The following is a 20,677-nucleotide window of genomic DNA, read 5'->3' as shown; positions in this document are numbered from 1 at the left end:
CAGTGTGAGAACAAGTCAGCAGGGGAGAGCCACTCCTTCTAGTTATTTCTTCAAAACTGCCTTTGGGCTTTTCTGATGTGGGCGTTTGGGCTACAGATGAACTTCACACACACGTTTGTAATGAAGGTTGGATGAGCCGGTAGGCTTTCTTCTGAAGCCTGTGCATCGTGATGTGAGGTCTTTCGTCATGTACACACAGGGGGTGGCGACTCTTGGGATGGTCCCCCGAACCATTTGCAGCCACCATCTCACATGAGAAGTCTGTGTGTGCCCCGAGGATGTGGAGTGGCCGCATCCGGCCCCACGGCACCCGGGAGGTTGTCACTGGGGAGTGAAGACCAGCGCTCTGTGCTGCACCCTGAGGCTTTACCCGTGGTGCCAAGGTCACCTGCTCTACCTCAAACCTGAGAAAGGGGATGAGGGGCTGGCTTGGACCTCTCGGCCGCAGGCTTTCAGAGCTCCTTGGCGTACCCACCCCTGAGGCCATGCTCGGCTCTTGGCAGCCGGCTTCAAGTTATCACATTCGGGTACTGCCTGCCGGTACTGAAGTTCATAGCTGATGCTCTTCCCGGTCACAGAGCAAGTGTTTCCCCTACAATCAGATCCATTGCTAATGCCCCACGTCCTCCAGAGCTCCGGCACCACGGATCCCTCCAACTTGACATGGCTCAGTAGAAATTGTTTTCTGAACACCTACTCTGTGCCAGACAAGTTTCTAGGTGTTGGTAATATAATAATAAAGTCATCGCAGGGCTTCCATTGTAGAAAGGAAATGGCTAATATAGGAAATAAGTGAGAAATTGCATTACTGTGGTAAGAGCTCTCACGTACTCATCCTGGAGGTGCCACGAACCACACACGGTGGCCCTGAGCGCAATGCGGAGAAAAGGGCATCTCAGGAATGCTTCCAGCTGCATCGACCGAATGCCCAGCCAACAGTGCTTTAAGCAATAAAGGCATTTAATTATCTTCAAGAATAAGTCTAAGGTTTTGCATTCTCGATGGAAGGAGCAGCAAAGCCCTGTTCTCAGACCAATCTCTTTCTATCTGTCCTGCCTGCCTTAGTGGTTGGTTTGATCCCTCTTGGCTGAAGCTGCCTGCTGTAGCTCCAGGCACTGCAGCCACATTCATGGGGAAGGGATCTCGGTGCACGCTGTGTCTGTTTCTTCCATCCAGAATGCCGAAGCTGTTTCACACCTGCACCCCTGCTCATTTACACCTGAGTGGCTAGCGATGGCGCTACCAGCCACACGTGGAGGTCCAGCAATGGGGGTGGGATCGTTATGTTCTGCTTAAACTGCTGGGCCTCAGCACGTTGAGATTCTGAGACTGAGGCTGTGCTAACCAAGAAGGGAACATGGGTCTTGGGTGGCTGACCAGCTTGGCCGCGTGGAGCATGGTGGGAGACGACCACAGGTAGGAGTGGGGGTGACTGGTGAGCAAGGTCAGCTCAGGACGGATGGTCCAGGTGTGCGGACTGGTTCAAGATGCTTTCGCTTGGTTACCAGTGGACAACAAATGAGTCCAGCCAAGCCAGGGTTCAAGTGGGTGGATGGGCTTCTCTTCGCAAAGATGGACCATTTAGCCTCCATAGAATGAGATATTTTCAGGTCTGAGGATTCCATTGCTGTTTACCCAGTAGCCTGGGAAGGACCGTGTCTGCGTTTGGATATCTACTACCAAAAGCAGTTTTTGCTGTGGTACGGTGCGTTCTTGCTTCACCATACCTCGATTCACATTTTTTTGGGGGGGAGGGAGTTGAACTTTTAATGAGAAAAAATTATAATATGGAGCTCAAGAATACTGTGTTTGATGTGTCACTGGGCCAAGTGCTGGGGATACACAGGACAGAACCAGTAAACAAGACATACGTAAACAAAGATATGCACGCCCACAGAATGAAAAACTGGCGCCTGGCTCGGTTTTAGGTCTCAGTTTCCTCCTCAGTCAGCAGCATGTTGGGGATCCCAGGCTGGTTGGAAATAGGCGTCCAGACTGCGGGCACCGCAGACGCCCTCCAGCGCCTCCACCTCCAGCATCACGTGGCGCATCCTCCTCAGGAACGTCCCATCCCGCTCATACCCCCGAATCGGTTCCTTGGGCCCCTTGACAGATGCAAGGGGTCGGCCGCCTCCAGAAGCGCCGCCCACTCTACTTAGGGTATCACACGCGCCGTCAAGTCCGGGGTGAACCCCACAGGGTTGATGCGGACCTTGGTGGCCTGGAGCCGCGGGGGGAAGCCACCCCCCCACATGCGAGCTCAGCAAGTTGTGGGTGAGCAGCTTCCTGTCGCCGCTCACGTGGGAGCATTTAATGACCATAGAGAGAGTGGATGCCAGTAACCAGAGCATATAAGGAGATGCATAGGTACGAAGCCCGCGTACAAAGAACGCTGACTCTCTTTCTATGACTCTATCCTGGAAGCCAGGGGCTCATCCTAGTGAGGGGAGGGGATTAAAACCTAAGACGATTTTCTCTCTAAAGGTGCTCATCCCAGGGTTTGGTACACAGAAAGCCCTGGAAGTGCAGCCCGCGTTGACTCTCCGGCTTGAATCCCCTTTTTATACCCGGAACAGCTTTCTTTAAAAGTTAGCCATGAATTTAAAAATGTGTTATGCTTTATCAAGCATTTCACATGATTCTGAAAGAGGCCTTTTCCTTTTTTTTTTTTTTTTTCTTTTTTATCAGTTCAGTGTGCCATATCAAGCGCCCAAAAGACATTTGACATAGAGAAAGGGCCACTATTCAGGAAAGGGAGGGAGCCCTTAAGTGGGAGCCCCAGGTTAGCAGAGCCCTGGAGGGCAAGAGTTCTGGGTGGATGATGGGGCTTGTGTGTCATGGGCTCCTGGCCACTCCTCCCCCCGGCCTCCTCTTCCTCCTGCAGCCGTTCAGAGAGGTCCACTTCTCTTCTATTTGAAAAAGGCTTCCAGGATACTGAACGCAAAGAAAAGTCCGAACCTTCTTGCAGTCCATTTGAGAGCTTTATAAGGAGCACGTGAATGCTTTCTCTGCGGCTCTTAATTACAGCTCCATCACAGGTCACCCCGCATTGGGGTGGTGCACCCTGACGACTGGATAGGAGTTTACGTCCGGGTGATGCGTTTCTTCCTTCAGTCAGTCACAGGGCTTGTGACAGATGTAGGACTCCGTTAGCAGGGAACGTCACAAGTTTAGACTTGAATCCCTCCGCGAAGGGAGGAACTTGGCCCATCATCCTCCTGGCTCCCTGCTCTTCGATGAGCTGGGGATGATGAGTCAGAACCCAGCGCAAGTGCCAGAGCATATGTATTGCCCGAGGAAGACGTTGGCTGGTGTAGACATGGCAGAGGGTACTCAGGGGAGGGGCAGGGAGTGTTATCCCCTGTTTTCGTTTTACTGGTGGTTTATGCACATGGGGGCTCACTGTTCACTAGATTCATGTACTTTTCTAGATCGGCCGAGCCTACAGAGCCCGGAAGCTCTCCCAAGTCCACATCTCACAGCAGTGTAGATTCGTGCAGAGCCCGTCAAGATGTGGTTACACAGCATGCCTGTTGGGATTAAATGGATCCCCTCTGATTTGGGATGAGTGCTAAATGCTTGTCTGTTAGCAGGTCACAGGGGAGAGGGCACAATTTCAGCGCAGCAGCAGTGGCCTAGGAGACGTCCTGCCACGATGGCCGTGGCCAAGGAGCAGATGGCCTGGGATGCACGGAGATACCGCCCAGCGTGAACTTGTCACAATCTCTGCATGCACTCCTGTGAGCTCTTGAGGGCCCTGTTCTGCGGTCAGGCTATGTTTGTGTTCTTGTGGGTTAATCTCCAACGTTGAGCCTGTCTGGAAAGTGACAGCTAGACTCAAACTAGTCCAAGCTGCTACTAACTGTTTTGCTGAGTTCGCTGCTGTTTTGGAGGGAAGGAAATTCATTCAGAAGGAATTGGGGGCTGGATGGAGTGGCTTTCTTTTCTTTTCTTTTTTTTTTTAATAGAGGCACTGCATTAGTCTCCTAGGGTTGCTATTACAAAAAGCCCGCAAGTGGGTGGCTTAAACAACAGAAATTTATTGACACATAGTTCTTTTTTTTATTTGTTAAAGTTTTAATGATGTATAGTTGATTTACAATGTTGTGATAATTTCTACTATATCAGCAAGGTGATTCAGTTATACATATATGCACATCCATTTTTTTTTTCAGATTCTTTTTCCATATAGATTATCATAGAATATTAGGTAGAATGACTTACAGTTCTGGAGGCTAGAAGTCCAAAATCAAAGTGTTGCTAGAGCTGGTTCCTTCTAAGGGGTGTCACAGAAAAATTTGGTCCACGTTTCTGCTCCAGCTTCTGCTACTGGTAATCACTGGCATTCTTGGCAATAGAAGCATCACCCCTACCTCTGCTGTCTTCTTCTTCTTCTTTTTTTTTAGAGTGAAAAAAGAATGTTTTTATTTATTTACTTATTTTTGTTGTTGTTGTTATGGGGAGAGCTGACATAAATTTGAGTACATAAATGTTCACAAGTTTATGTATGTATGTATGTATGTTCTTCTATTGGAGTGGCTTTCTTGGGTCATAGATTCTATCATCTTTTTGGTCAAGGGGAGGTCAGTTATGTATTCAAAAGTGAATGCCTCTCCTGCTCCCAGGTGGCACAGGGGAGAGAAGTCCCTTTCATTCAAACCTAACTGACCAATTTGATGTACTGATGGAGCGTGTGGCTGGCCAGGTGTGTCCCTGGGGGTCCTAGGGAAAGATGGTTACTGTTGGCAAGAATCCATCAATTAGAGTGTGATGTAAAAAAAAAAAATCATAGATTTTCCCAAAGGGAAAGGGCTGGGGGAGGGAGAAATGAGAAGTTTGGGATTAACATACACTGTTATATCTAAATTAGGTGACCGGCAAGGACCTGCTGTGCAGCACAGAGAACTCTACTCAATATTCTGTAATAACCTATATGGGGAAAAAAATCTCAAAAAGAATGGATGTGTATGTATGTATAACTGATTCCCTTTGCTGTACACCTGACACTAACACAACATTGTAATTCAACTCTACCTCCATAAAGAACAAATCCAGTGTGTCACTATGGAACACGAGTCACAGGTCTACTTCTTCTTGAAATGGGAACGAGCTCCTACCAGAAACAAGGTATGCTCAGTCTGACCACATAGAATAACCCAAGTCTCTGCAGTTATTTTCCTGAAAATTCAAGAATGTGCTATGATTCCTTCTCTGCTGATAGATTTAAAAAAAAATGTTCAGATTCTCTTGAATTCTACTCTATTAATTATGACTAAAGCTCCTGGCTTTCTCACAGCTGCGGGAAATGTGACATCTTCTCCTTGGCTCTCGAACGGGGAAGAATATCTATTTCCCTGTGTCTTCTTGACAGACGGTGTCCTGGAGAATTGGTAACCTCAGGAAGGGGTTCTGGGAGGCATTAGCTCAGGGCCTGATGAGGCGATTGTGCTTGCAGATGCAGGTAATTGGGAGGGACTCAGGGACTGCAAGTGCAGGATCGAAGCATCCTTATTGGCTAGTGGACCAGATGGGGCGCGGCTGAGGGTATTAGCTGGGACGTGTCTACGGACAGCACCTCCTTAATGGTCATCTCTGATTAAAATACTTAATCGATCCCAGAGCCTGGTGCTAAAAACCCTGGCTCGTTTTTGATCCCAGTGAGGGAAGAGTGGTCGTGGAGATGCGCGCGTCGGGAGAACGGAGGGGCATCCTTGGCTGATGACCGGCAGGCCAGCTGCCGAGGATGCGGGCGGGAAGGAGCCGCAGCCGGGAATGCGGTTCCGAGGGTCCGTCCGTGCTCTGCGCTCCTGCTGGACACGCCCCTAGGTCCCGTTCCACATCTGTACTGTGAGGATAACACTGTCTATGACCCAGGGCTCCTGGGGCGTGAGAAGAGGATCGGGGACATAGGGAGAGCTTAATGGTAAAGTTTTTTTTGGAATTCCTGTTGTGACTCAGGGGGTCGAGAACCCGACATAGTGTCCACGAGGATGTGGGTTTGATCCCTGGCCTCACCTCGGTGGCTGATGTAAATAGTGCTGTTATGGACATTGGGGTGCATGTATCTTTTTGAATGAGTGTTTTCATTTTTTTTTTTTTCAGCTATATACCCAGGAATGGAATCCCTGGGTCCTTTCATAGCTCTGTTTTCCGTGTTCCGAGAAACCCCCGTGTTGTTTTCCGCGGTGGCTGCACCCATTTACATTCCTGTCTATGGTACTGGCGTATCTGTATGGCAAACAGAGAGAGCTTATTCTGAACCATTTGATAAAGAGATACCATTTGATAACAGATTATGGCTGTGATTGTGGACTTATTAACCATTTCAGCAAAAGCCAGAAATAGCGATGGGATTATACCAGCAAAGAGGTTGCTAGTTTGAACAAAAAGGGACAGAAAAAGTGAGACAAAATGAAGGAAGGTGGTTGGGGTTCTTAGATCCTACAGGAGTGGGTTGTAGAGCTAAATGGCTGAAAAGCGGGCACTGCTCTTCAAGGACATGGAAAAAGCACCTGAAGGCGATTCAGAGAACATCAGGGCCTTGGTTTCAACTGGCCAGGTGGCCTGTGACGGAGGCCTGGGATGGGCCTTCCCTGCAAGCCCTGTGGCTGGGACCGCAGTGGACCCCCGGGCACAGCGCTGCCCAGAGCCCTGTGGGTACAGCCCTCCCAACCCAGAGGCAGACCCACTGTCCCGGTGAGTCCGGAAGGCAGAAGCTCAATCAAAGGCTTCTTCTCCAGACTTCAGTTCTCATGGGATTTTCCTTTTGCCAAGTTCAGGGCCTGTCACCCCCTCTTCCTTCTGATTCCCAACCCCCCGCCCTGGAAGGGGGTGTCCTAACTAAGTCATTTCGCAAGCACACACCTTGCCTGGGTTTACGCCTTCACAGCGCAGAGGCATTTGCCTCAGGACAAGCTGTGTACCTCCTGTCTCATTCATATCTGATGCAGATGATATTTAGCTGAGGCTTTTAGAGTTGATGCTGCAATGAGATAAGACTTTGGGGGCCATTGGGACAGAATGAATACATTTTGCCTGTGAAATGGGCATACGTTTTGGGAAGCCAGGGGTACAACGTTAGAGGCTAAATTGTGCTCCCCCCTCCCCATATTCATCTGTGGAACCTGTAACTCCTAATGTGATGGTTTTTAGAGTTGAGCCTCTGGGATGTGATTAGGGTGAGAAGAAGTCATGAAGGTAGGACCCTAATGAGTAGTGGCTTGTTAAGACGAGAACGAGAGAAAGATCGTTCCTTCTCTGCCACATGAGGACAGAGTGAGAGGGCAGCTGTCTGTGAACCAGAAAGGGAGCCCTAAGCCGAAGCTGCCCCTGCTGGCACTTGGAGCTTGGACTTGCAGCCTCCAGAGTATGAGAAATACATTTCTGTGGCTTAAGGCCCCCAGTCTGTGGTGTTTTGCTACAGCAACGTGTGCTGACACACCCAGGTCCCTTACTTTTGTTTTTCCTGTCAGGCTCTCCTCTTCCATTTGGAGTCGAGGCCGGGAGTGTGTGTCACATGCGTGGGATAATGCTAGGACCTACCTGGTAGGGTATTTGGCAGGATGCAAAGAGAAGTTAGATTTATTCACTCCAATCCTTATTCGGGACTGCCAGGGCCGTTCAAAACCATGAGACACCACTCCTGGCCCAGGCTTGGTCGTGTCCCCTTGCAGAAGATTTTCAACACACGTGGCTTCAAAAAAAAAGTAAAATCCATCTATGCAGCCCCTCCTTGCCAGGCGCCCTAAACAGCAATTGTAAAATGCTAATAGTTCCTTACTATGAGCTCATGTTTATGAAGCGAACAAGTCTATGGGTTCAGAACAGAAGTGTAAATGAATTTTTAAAGTCTGCTAATCTGTTGAGCATTTAGGGTCATAAATAAGTGTATTCATTGGAATCGCACATACGTTTCGTCTGCTATTGAAGCAGTTAGCCAGCACCATGGCATGCTGTTCGGAAGGCAGGACTGCAGCAGAGACTGCAGGTGCTGGAGCCGACTGCTGACAAGGCAGCGGTTCCAAATTGGATTTTAAATACCCACCTGCCATTTCGTACGTACATTCTAGGACGCTCGCACACATTTGAAGAAGCGTTGAATTAATTGCTGCTTTTCAGGAAGCTGCAGCAATTGCAACTTCTTTTCTTCTTTTGTAACTGGCTTCTGATGTCCAGGCCTGCAGATGCCGCAGGATTTTGCTTAACACAGCGAGGAAGTGTTGATTCAGGCCTGGACACTGAGCGGGAGATGAAGATTTCTTCCTGGAAGAACTCCCTTTGTGGGAAGCTTGTTAGAGACGAGCTCTCTGATGGTGTGTGTGTGTGTGTGTGTGTGTGTGTGTGTGTGTGTGTGTCTAAGTTTTCAAATTGGGAAAATGAGAATGAAGTTACAGACTGGAGACAGGCCACCTTTTTCAAAAGGCAGCTTTCCTCGAGCTTCAAAAGTGCACTCAGGCCTTCGTGGAGCCCACAAAACCTGCCCTTGGTCTCCTTCTTCTTCTGTGGCCTTTTACCCCCTTACCGTGTGATGACTCCTCATTCTCGTGCTTCTCCTCGCTCCCACTAATCCTCTGTCCTGACCCCCAACTGCCTTTGAGAGCCAACAGACCTGCAGGCGACTTTTCTCTCTCTAGTCAAAACTTGGAGTTCCCGGCCTGGCTCAGCTGTAATGAACCTGACTGGCATCCATGAGGACGCGGGTTCGATCCCTGGCCTCGCTCAGTGGGTTAAGGATCCGGTGTTGCCATGAGCTGTGGTGTAGGTCGCAGACAAGGCTTGGATCCCGAGTTGCTGTGGCTGTGGTATAGGCCGGCGTCTACAGCTCTGATTCGACCCCTAGCCTGGGAACCTCCATATACAGCAAGTGCGGCCCTCAAAAGACAAACAAAGCAAAACAAAACAAACAGCAAAAAACCTCGCTCGCCCTTGGTGTGGGTTTTGAGCTGGCCAATGCTCTTCCTCCCCCAGGAGTCACTGTTGAAGCGTGGTCTCTGACGGTTGACTCACGGGCTATTATGGGTTGGATTGTGTTCCCCCTGAAATTCACGTTGGAATCCTAACCACTAATACCTCAGAATGTGACCTTATTTGGAAATAGGCTTGCTGCAGACATACTTAGTTATGTTGGTGTCATAATGCCGGAGTGGGGCGGCCCTCGTTTAACAGGGCCTTTGTCCTTGTAAAGGGGAATTGCACCCACGGATGCACGCGGAGGGGGGATGCAATGTGAAGGCGAAGCCAGAGGTCATTCTGATGCCCCTTCAAGCCAAGGACGGCCAGAGGCTGCCTGCAAACCGGCAGAGGCTGGACCAGGCCTGCGACAGGCTGGGATTTTCCGTCACGGCAGAAGGGACCAACCCTGCTGACGTGCTGATCTCAGACTTCAGCCTCCAGAACCATGAGGCTCTAAGCCGCCCAGTCTGTGGGTCTTTGCCACGGCAGCCGCAGCAAAGGAGGACAGGTGCTGCCTTCCATCAAAGCCATCTCAAGCAGCGGCGCGGCGGTGGGACAGGCTTCTGGAGGAGGGCAGGCAGGGCCCTGACTCGGAGCAGGAAGGCTTGTCATCTACTTAGATGCTTCTCCCGGTGCCACCCTACCCAAGCCGGACCCTGCGAGCCTCCCGGGGGGGACCCCACTCATGGCTCCACCTGCCTTTTTATCCATAGAAAACCGCTAATCAAAAATGAGTTTAATCAGAGAAGTGAGAAGTACAGAGAAAAAGGAAAACATCCAAGCAAGACAGAGCAATATGAGCTTAGCCCTTCAACACCGTCGAGCACCTTCAGTTCTTCAAAGACTATAGATAATATTCTGAGCAATGTCCTTGAAGCCGTTTGACAGGTGCCGAAGCCCCGGCAGGTGGAAGAAGTCAGCAGGTGCTGCCCGCAGCACATCGGCCCCAGAAGGCCGATGATGCGGGGCCCCAGAAGGCTGATGATGCGGAGCCCCAGGGACCTCGCCACCCACCAGTGGGGAAGATGTGATAGCTGCTGTAGCAAAGCTGCATCTCTTGTTGGACATCTCCCAACACCCCGGCTCCTTCAACACTAAGACTCCTCACTAGCCCCTCTAAAGGACGGACACAGTCTTCGAGGCACTAGCCCACTGTGTCCCCTCTTTGCCTGGCAATTAAAGCTACCTTTTCTGTTTCTTCCAGCTCTGCCTCTGGGTTTCTATTTGGCATCATCCATGTGCAGAGGTGGCTGAGATTTCGGCAACACAACAGCCTGGCCTTGACTGCAGCTCCATCCCCAGCTCGGTTAGTACCATCTTGTACTGTTCCTTGAACCAGGTGGAGATTCGCCATCTGTCTCTGGTGGCCCCTGGGTGACCTGCTGACCAGGGGCTGAGGATTGTCAAATAGTCATTACCTGAGGCTTCGGAAATGTCATTTCGTGTATTAGCATAGATGAGGCACAGTCCTGTTGGTTCCTAGACGGCACGAGGCCATTTATAGTCATAAAATACAGTCTTAGAGATACTCTGTGGGCCCTGGCGCAAAATGAAAATGTGGAGGCAGGTGGGGTGGCAGAGGCAGTTTCCCCTCCTCGAATGCCAGCGGCCCCACCTGTGCCTGGATTGCTTGCTACCTGGATTGAAGCTCACCCGCTCCGTCCCCCCAGTTGCCATTCAAATGTGCAGTGGTGCTGCCAGCCAGGTGTAGGGTGACCCTGTTCCAAGATTCTACAGCGTGGACATCTTACCCCTGGTCCTCCTCCTGCTGGGGGCAGAGGATGACAGCAGAATGCAAGCCTCTCCCTCCAGGGTTCCTTGGTTTCTACCCCAGGTGGTGGATACAGTGCTTTGAGATGGCATCACAAGGGACCAAAGAACCAGGGCAGAGAGAGCAGCCAGCCGAGAGGCGAAAAGTGGGGAGATGGTGGAGGTAGGATTGCCTATGAGAAGAGTGCCACGTCCCCTGCTCCATTGTCCCAGGGACCTCACTTATGAAGCACACATTCAAAGATACAATTATTGGGGATTTCAGGATGGCAAGTCCAAGTGCGTGCCCCTTCTGAGGGTGGGGCTGTGCATGACTGCACTGGGCAGCCCCGTTACAGGCGCACTGGAGTGGATGGACTTTTGCTCAAAAGGTTTTAGAAATACTGTTGTGTCACGTGCTGTGTCCTAGCTGGAGGATGAATTTTCTGGGCAGAAAGAACAAATAAGAGACCCCATGGGTGACCATCCACCCTCGTAGGCTGGGCTCCAGACTAGAGCCCGGGCTTAAAGGACGAGCGAGATGGTCTAATCCAACCCCTTCCTTAACATGGGAGGGTATGAAAACTTGCAAAGAGACCCAGGGGCAGGCAGCTGGTTCTGGTCAGATCTAGGGCAGAACCTATGTGATTTTGCTATTAAATAGGTTTGAGACGAGCTTGAAGAAACTCTGGAGGGTGATGGCTATGTTTCTCTCTTTTTTTCACTTTTTAAAGTTGTATTGAAGTCGAGCTGGCTTACAGTGTTGCGACAATTTCTGCTGTGCAGCAAAGGGATGGAGTTCTGCATGGACACAGCTCCGTTCTCTTTCCGGTTCTTTCCCCACGGGGACCATCGCGGAACACTGGGTAGAGTTCCCTGTGCTGTGCAGCAGGTCCTTCTTGGTCAGTCATTCCTTCACCACGGGTGTGCACGTGCCGGTTCCAAACCCCAGCTCGTTTCGGTGGGAGGGACGGCTTTTTGGGTGTGTCCCTTTGTTAAAACTCATCAAGTCGTACACTTTAAATACCTGCCGTTTATTGTATGTCCATTAGAATAAAGCTGCTTCAGTTATTTCAGGTAGGACTTTTAAAAGATCGCTTTAAGCATAAGCGAAGCAGTCAGTAGGAACTTGTCAGGAATGTAGGACAGAAGCGAGCCGTTTACTAAACAAACCCAAACCTGCCATTGGTGTTCGGCTTTGGGTTTAAAAGGGCATCTGCTAATATCATCTCCAAAAATTCCTCAAGGGGAAAGTCAATGTGAGAGACTGTCTCGGAGAAGCAGAAAGCTCAAAGCTGGCAGCTGGGGAAGGTAGGAGAATAGTGAGGGCCCTGAAGTTGCTGGAGGGATTCTTTTTAAAATGAACCTCGCTTCTGAGGGGACGCGTGGGAGCTGTAAGAGCTTTGATTGCCATTTGATGGCAAGAGTGTTTCTGCTGTGTTCGCTTCTGCGACAGGGGTCCCCACCCACCTGCAGGCATCTGTGTGGAACAGAGGACAGAGGACGAGGAACCTTCTAGACCCCAGCTACTCCCTTGAGGCTCCCTTGTCCCCTCCCCCCTTCTTTCCCCTCCCCCTCTCCAGGCAGAACCAAGAGGCTGGAAGTGGCCGCCTTCTTTCTGATCCTAGGGAGATGGTTGGGGTCCAGAAAAATTTGATGCCTTCTCTTTCTTCAGAGAAGCCAGGACTCAAAGGAGTCAGGAGGAGGCAGATGAGAGCAGGGAGCCATGGGAGCTGTGCATAGGCGGGCTCTCGGTTTTATTTTGTGCCTCTCCCTGGATGAAGGGCCCAGCAAGTGCACTGCGGTCCTTTGGCTCCCAGCACTGACATCCTGTTCGCCCCCGTGGGTGTAGGGTGGGCAGCAAGGCCTCTCCTCTTTGGGTTCCTGTCCCCACACGGGGACGTTTGGTGCCTTGAAAGGAGGCTGAGGATGGGCCGCTCAGCAGGAGGCGAGACTTCCAGGCACTCGTGCACTGGAGAGACGCAGAGCCGAGGACAGCGGCGGGGTTTCTCCAGATGCTGCTGTTTTCCTTTAAAGGAGACAGGGAGCTCTCTTTACTTGTGATTTTTCGCCCCAAGTCGCCTGGGAAGTGGGTTGGATTTCCCCAGGGTCCTCCTTATTTCATCTCATTCTTGTGAGATGTGCTTAGAGAGAAAGCCCAACTGGTGGTAGGTTTGCTGAGGGAGGAACAGGCAGGCTGAGAAGTAAAATGAGAGATTTATTAAGGCAACTGAAACAGACCGGTTGAGTTCAAGATTGCACCTGCTGTGGCTGTGAGGAGATGCTGGGCTTGTGGAGGATGTGGCGGGAACTTGTGTGTGGGGGCCGGGGGGCAAGAAAGAAGGAGGAGAAGGTCACACAATTCGGGGGAGGGGAGAGCAGTCAGTCTTTGTAGGGGTTAATCTGTGCAGGCAGTTCTTTTTCTCAGGCCGTTGTTTCTCACTACCCAACTCAGAACAGCCACATTCTGGGGGTACGGGTGGGCTGGGAGTTCTGTCTCCATCTCCCTGGGAACCTATCAACTGGGAAGTGGGTGTTGAGTGAGCTCTGGGGTCTTCTCTCAAGGCCTTGCGTCACCGCTCATCTCAGTCCCCCATCTGGGAAGGACGTGGGCAGGCTGGAGGAGCCCCTGGGAGGGTGTCCCCATGCTCCTGGCCGGGAAGGGCGCACGGGGGTGGGAAGAAGGCACCCGGGACAGGCGGTGAGCTCGCCGCTGCCCCTCCATGTCTGGGTGACTCAGCTTCGTTCTGAAGATCCAGGAAGCCCCCCAGAAGAGGCAGAATCTGTTCTCCGGTTTTCACAGCTCCCACAGTTGGGTCAGGCTGGTGCATCCTGGAATTTTTTTTTTTCCCCTTAAAAATGCTGTGTGCACAAAAGAGAGAATGACATCCACAAGAGAAACTTTGCTGTAAATGGAAAGGACCCACTTCTTTTTCAGGGCTGGTTTTATTTTCATGGTTAATTATTTATTCATAAATCTTGCCTCAGAGAGTGCCTCTTGACTCCCAAGCGATAAAGCTCAAGTCACAGGGGACACGTTTGCAAATGCAATGTGATCCTCCTCCAACCTGGTGGTGTCAAATTTGTATTTCAGGAGTGGTTGCTCAGAGGAGGGATGATGACTTAATTTTAGCTCCCGGATGAAATACTGACTTCGGGGCGACGAAGGATGGAGGTCGGTGAGGCTCAGCATAATGAGGGCCGTGGCCGAGCCGTTGCCACCCTGACCTGGCAACCCCCGCATCGGGGATGACCTTTCCAAAGGGATGATGTATAGGTGGGGGGCGGGGAAGGCAGAAGTTTGAAGGATGCCAGGCTGCTGCCAGTTGATTCCGATCTCCGCTGGAAACAAACAAATCCACCAAGGAAAGCTCTGGTTTTTCTTGCACCTTATTGGAAGGCTATGGATATGCATGCCCCCAGATAGCATCGCTTTCTCCTTCACTGATAACAATGGCCTTAAAAGAGGCTGCATTTTCTTCTCATTGCACTATCCCGGGCTATGGTCACCCCAAAGAAGATGAAATTAATTCATCCGAGGTGAAGGGTTACTAGGTAAGATTCTAGCCATTCTAGCATGTTGCTATAGATTGGTTTACTTTCTTGAGGTCTAAATATTATTTTTGCATAGTTTCAAATGGTCATGTTCAAAAGGCACTGAATATGTCATTTTCCTCCCGCAAACCACCTCCCCTGCCCCCTAGTTCCCATCTTCAGAGGTAGCCACCTGAAACAATTTCACTGATGTCCTTCCAGAAATATTCTATGCTTATAAACTTTGCATATATAAAAATAATTTTAAAATTACCCAGTGATAACATATTAGGAATTTTTCTCGGGATTACTCCATATCAGTACAAAGAGCAGCTCTAACAGTTTTTGATGTTACAAGTTGCAGCATTTGGGGCAGAATTGGATCCGGATCTCAGCATCCTAATTTTTATTTCTGCTTCTTTGTGATAACTCTGAATTATTTTCCTTTGATCCTGAAATACTCTATGGCGAGGAAGACTCCCAAGGGTACCTGTCCTGTTAGTATATTGGCCAGGCTGCTGCAACAAAGAGACTCCAAGCTGTAATGGCTCAAACAAGGTAGAAATGTGTCTCTCCTTCTAGACAGCTCAGGGGAAGTGGCCCAGGCCCTGCAGGGCAGCGAAGGGGTCCTCCATTGGGAACTTCCGCCTCTGAATCCGAGCAGGTGATTAATTCCCGTCATTCCCCTGGGAGGAGGGCAAAGGACCCGGGGAAGCACCAGCGCTTTTCTTTGCAGAAGCCCGACCTGTAGGTGGCGCTCCTCACTTCTCCATTCATTGACCAGCGTTTATTCTCGTACAGCATAGTCCGCGCAGCTGCAACTTGGGTGTTCTGCTATTAGAGAAGGGGAATGGACATTGTGAGCCCACCAGCAGTGTTTTTCACAATTGGAGAATCCCAGTCTCAACTGAACCCAAGCTGACATTGGGCCAAGGGGCTATTTCCTTTTGCCTCCCTACTCCCATCCTGGCCCCTGATGACACCCAGGTACCGCTTGGGTCGCTGTGGCTGAGATGATAGGTCTGAGAATCTCTGTGTTTTGACTGGAGGAGGAGGAGGAGGGAAGACGTTTGGTTCTTGGCACCTGCTGTTCCACAGGAAGAGGATGTCTGTCTGCAGCCTTCCTAACAGCCCTGCGTGGTGTCTTCCTGTGCTGCCTGGTTCTGGGGCAAAATCTGACCCCAAAGGGAAAAGGGAAAATGCCGGAAGGATGATTTTTGACAAGGACCTTTGTGGAAGGGCCCAGGTGATGTCGTTCAAAGCAGACAAAGGGGGAAGGGAAAATGGTCCGTCGTTTCCGCGTGGACTCACTGGGTCCTGCAGTGGAGGAGACCAGAGAGAGGGAGGGACGACAAGCTGAGCACGGAGCACAGCAGGAACACTGACTGGGTGGTCGTGGCAGAGATTTCTGCACGTTTGAAAGAATCTCTTGGAAAAGCCTTTCTGAGCAAGTGGCGTTTGTGTAAAGATCTGGAGGCTGAGGGTGTGGGTTCTGTGGATATTTGGAGGGAGTGCTTCTGGGCAAAGGGAAGAGCGTATGGAAAGGCCTTGAGGTGAGACATGCGGTGCACTGGACGAAGAGCAGGGAGGCCCGAGTGAATGGAACGGGGCCTGGGGGGTGTGCGGGGAGGTGAGGTCCCCTCTGCAGGGAGGTCCGAGTGGCTGGAATGGGGTGGGGAGGAGGTGAGGTCCCCTCTGCAGGGAGGCCCATGTGGCTGGAACAGGGTAGGGGGGGAGGTGAGGTCCCAGAGGTGAGGGGAACAGATAGGATAGAGCCTTGCAGGTCCTTGGGAGGACCTGGGCTTTTAAATGGAGCAAGATGAGAAGGCATCTCACGAGAAGGAAGGGTTCGCGGAAGAGGAGTGATGTGATTTGACTTCCTTTACAGCATCACTCTGGCTGTTAAGTTGAAAATTGGCCCCAGGAAGGCAAGGGCTCTGATAATTATTTGAATGAATGATGCCGATGATTTGGTTTAGAAGTAGCCAGAAGGTTACATTCAGGTCATATTTTCAAGGTGGAGGCACAGAGCGATGAAGGGTTGGGTGTGGGGTGTCCGAAAAAGGGATGGATCAAGAGTGACTCTGCGATGGTCATCAGTAATAAGCTTACAAGTAACAAATGCTGGAGAGGCTGTGGAGAAAAGGGAACCCTCCTATAGTGTTGGGGCAAATGTAAGTTGTGCAGCCATTAGGGAAAACAGTATGGAGGTACCTTAGAAAACTATACATAGAACTACCATATGACCCAGCTATCCCACTTCTGGGCATATATCCAGACAAAACTATAATTCAAAAAGATACATGCACTCCTATGCTCAAGAGAGCACTATTCACAGTAGCCAAGACATGGAAACAACCTAAATGTCCATCAACAGCTGAAGGAATTAAGAAGATGTGGTACATATACATAATGGATTATGACGCAGCCATGTAAAGAATGAAATAATGCCATTTGCAGCAACATGGATGCAACTAGAGATTCGCATGCTCCGTGAAGTAAATCAGAAAGAGAAAGACAAATACTATACAAAATCACTTATATGTGGAATCTAAAATATGGCACAGGTGAACCTACCTATGGAACGCAAACAGACTCACAGACATAGAGAACAGATTTGTGGTTGCTAAGGGGAAGGGGGAGGGAGTGGGATGGACGGAGAGTTTGGGGTTAGCAGATGCAAACTATGACATTTAGAATGGATGAACAGTGAGGTCCTGCTGTACCGCACGGGAACTATATCCAGTCTCTTGGGATAGACCATGATGGAAGATAATATAAAAAAGGGAATGTATGAATGTATGACAGGGTCCCTTTGCTGTACAGCAGAAATTGGCATGACATTGTAAATAAACTATAATGTAATTTAAAAATTCAGGAAGAAAAAAAAGAATGGCTCCAGGGTGTTTTGCCTGAATGACTGAGGAATGGAGCCACCATTTACTGAGATGCAGAATTTACAGGAGCAAATTTTGGAGGAAGCATAGGAGCCAGGTTTTCACGTGTTAGGTTTGAGGTGGCCATTGGACTTCCAAATGGTATAATTTGAAACCCTAGATACGGCTCTGTCTTTAGTCAGATCTACCTCTTGGATTTTCCAAGTCTATGAGCCAGTATAGCTTTTTTTTTTTTTTTTTTTTTTTTTTTGTATTGGGGTCTCCCCTCAATGACTGCAGCCAAAAATCTTGGTTTACTCACCCTCTTTTCCATTCATTGGCCCTCTCTTTTTCATGCTTATTTTAGGGAAGTTCACTGCATCTCTCCTTGTCTCTCTCTCTGTCTTGGGCTGTAATCCGTCACAAGGCAATGGCTGAGACTGAGGTCTTCTCTTAAAGCTCCACCTAAGTCATGTCTGTCTCTCTGTCTGTGTGGTGAGAGAGAGTACATTTTGAGGTAAGCCATTAATAAATTATTGTTATTATTATTATTATTTTTTGTCTTTTTGCCTTTTCTAGGGCCGCTTCCCGTGGCATATGGAGGTTCCCAGGCTAGGGGTCGAATCGGTTCCGAGTCGGATTCGTTAACCACTGCACCACAACGGGAACTCCAATAAATTATTTTTGATGCTAATTCAATTCAAGTGACATTGCTGAGTGGTGGTGAAGACAGTGTCTGCCTTCACGAGCAAAGAAGACAGATATGGAGTTCCCATCGTGGCTCAGTGGTTAACGAATCCAACTAGGAACCATGAGGTTGCGGGTTCCATCCCTGGCCTTGCTCAGTGGGTTAAGGATCTGGCGTTGCCGTGAGCTGTGGTGTAGGTTGCAGACATGGCTCGGATCCCACGTTGCTGTGGCTGTGGCGTAGGCCGGCGGCTACAGCTCCTACTGGGCCCCTAGCCTGGGAACTTCCATATGCCGTGGGAGTGGCCCAAGAAATTGCAAAAAAGACAAAAAAAGACAGATATAGCAGCAAATATCTATAATGCACTGTGCCATGAGCTGTCATAGGAGTGTGAGAATACAGGTCAGGGGGGAATTCATCCTGGGCAGGGAACTTTGGGCTTCTTTCTCTTTTCTCCAGAAGAAACTGTGAGGAAGCATTGGATTTGGAGTTGGGAGGCTGCTGCTCAGGCCCTGATCTTACTCATTATAAACGATGTGATCGTGCGTGTGACTGGGTCACCTTGCTGTACAGGAGAAAATGGACAGAACACTATAAACCGGCTGTAATGGAAAAAAATAAAAATCCTTATAAAAAATACACCGTGTGATCTTAGGCAAAACATTTAGCTTCTCTGGATGGGAAACTGGATGTGCACGTGATATAACTGGGGATCCTGGATATGCCTGTGCTTTTCGTTAGAGCTTGGATTTTCCGGGTCTCTGTGTCAAGAGAACCCTCGTGTCCCTCACCCGTGAAATGGGCACAGACTGCACAGCCCGTCCCACGGCACTATTGTGAGAAATCCGCGTGACAACGGATGGATGCGAAGGTGCTTTAGCATTAGAGAGATGTTTTATGATAACCAAGGGATTTCTGGGGAATATCTCAATTTCTTTAATGGTAAGATTCTCTGTCAAGCCAATTGAAGAAATCCCACAGGAAATCAGAAAGCCTTTGCCTTGTCTTTCAGAGAGCCTCGATTTTCACCCCTCAAGGAATAGCTCACTGCAGATGCGGCCACCCAAACCCCAGGGCGATGCCCTGGGGAGCTGTCTTACCTGTAGCATCTGAGGAATGAGGCCACTGTGGTCTCTTCTCCCAGCCTGGCTGATTGCTAAAGTGCCGTGAAGATACTTAGAGGCTGCCCCAAGGATGAGTGTGTAGACGGTGTAAACAGGGCCCTGTGAATTGTATTTACAGGGCTGGCGGGAGTATGTTGTATCCACAAGGTCACCAAGACAGGAGGGTAGAAGTCCATCTGTTCAATAGATTCCTTTTTTCTCTCTAACTGCATGAAAGATGTGTTTCACCTCAGAAAGTTGAAAAATAGGCACCCAGTCTGTAGATCCCACACCATCAGGAGCAGCTGGCTGGGGTGTAGGAGCTTCGAGGGTGTCGAAGCATGCGTTACCTCGGTAGGGAGGCAGGGCCTTGCCGCTCTGGCTGGAGAGCTCATTGTTCCTGGCACGGACTGAGTGCTGTTCAGACTGTGGTTTGGAATTCACGCATATAAAAGGAGATGGGAGCTAGGGCAGGCCGAGGACGGGGTCCCAGGAGGCCCAATCAGGCAGGGATGCGGTTTTTTAAAGAAGCATTTGATACGGACGAAAATGTAGAGAGAATATAGAGTGAGCACTATTTCTGTGTTTTTTGAAGGCAGATGTTCACGTCTTGAAATGAATGCTTGCCTCTTTAGCCAGGTGATGGTTATCTTTTTAGACATGGAATCATAAAGCTGTAAAGCTTGTGGAGGAACGAACAGCCTGTAAAGCATCGAGGTTAACTGGAACCTAAGATAACAGAGAAATTTGACAAGGACAGAATATGATAAAACATGTAAGATGCAAAATCAGCCTATCTATTATTGACTTTGAGCCTGACTGTCTCTTTTCACTTCCTCCTCTCCTTTCACAAAATTTGAAATATACCTGAAGCGGCTCGGGAGCGTTTCTCACATATATTTGCATCTTGACTTGGGTCCAGCTTAATGGACCAACGTTTAAGTGTCATAGATGCATAAAATATCAGGGCTAGAAGTTACTCCTCAATTTTTATCACCCTCCTTTGACCTCTGCCAGCATCTAGAGCCTAAAGAAATGTTTCTGAAAATGTACGCCACAGACACCTTCTATGAGATCCTGGTAATTATTTGGGAGAAGGGGCTTGGGTCAATGTTGGGGAATTTTCCTTCCTTCAGGCCCTGCGGAGTTTCTGGTACCCTAATGCACACAGAGATTATTCCAGACGGGGGTGGAGGTAGACAGAATTTAAAAAAAAAAAAAAAAACTTGTTAAAAAATATAAAAATCACTCATAGCTGGAGGGCTGTAAAAACAGGCCATGGGCTGGATGGACTTTAGACCTAGTTTGCTGACTCCCCCTCCAGCTCTGTAATAGGTTGAAAGCGGGTTAGGCGGATCCTCCGCCTTTGTTCCTCATTTGCTTTGGCTTTTCTGCGTCATCTGTGTTTCTATATGAATTTTATCCCGTTGCCGATTTCTTCAAAAAGGGCATCTGGGACTTGGATTAGTCTTTGTTTTCTTGTGGAATTGCACCGATTCCCTAGGTCGGTTGTGGGTAAATGACATCTTCACAAAGTGGATACATCCGCTCATCCCCAAATCTCCACGTGTCTAGGTCTTGGTTCCTTTACCTCAGAGATATTTTATCATTTTCAGTGTACAGGCCTTGCATTCCTTTTATCACCTGTATCCCTAGGTATTTGATTTTTTTTGGGGGGTTATCATATAATTTTTAGTTTTAAAATTTTTATTGAGATATAATTGACATATAACATTATATTAGTTTCTCTCTTTCTCTTTCTCTCTCTCTCTCTT

At 49.3% G+C, this 20,677-nt stretch overlaps 2 protein-coding genes and 1 pseudogene across 2 annotated transcripts in view; 1 reads left to right on the top strand and 2 right to left on the bottom strand.

Moving 5' to 3' along the window:
• The window catches only part of DISP1 (dispatched RND transporter family member 1), a 1,033,384-nt gene that overhangs the window by 467,885 nt on the left and 544,822 nt on the right, over positions 1 to 20,677 (bottom strand). The gene's annotated exons all lie outside the window — the stretch shown is intronic.
• LOC110255736 (uncharacterized) overlaps positions 1 to 20,677 on the top strand; it is a 230,729-nt gene that overhangs the window by 71,090 nt on the left and 138,962 nt on the right. Inside the window, exon 4 of the mRNA XM_021065090.2 lies at positions 10,157 to 10,258. Within this exon, the coding sequence (XP_020920749.2) occupies positions 10,157 to 10,258 (102 nt within the window). The remainder of the gene's footprint in view (positions 1 to 10,156; positions 10,259 to 20,677) is intronic.
• Positions 1,925 to 2,321, bottom strand: LOC106505091 (multifunctional methyltransferase subunit TRM112-like protein pseudogene; annotated as a pseudogene).

Source organism: Sus scrofa, chromosome 10 (assembly GCF_054392235.1).
Source record: "Sus scrofa isolate SSC_HxYL_T2T_F1_AM1 chromosome 10, Sscrofa_HxYL_maternal_Yorkshire_Landrace_v2.0, whole genome shotgun sequence".
In the NCBI taxonomy this organism is placed as follows: domain Eukaryota; kingdom Metazoa; phylum Chordata; class Mammalia; order Artiodactyla; family Suidae; genus Sus; species Sus scrofa.
Note: the sequence above shows the minus strand (reverse complement) of the source record. Positions and strands in the feature narration are given on the sequence as shown.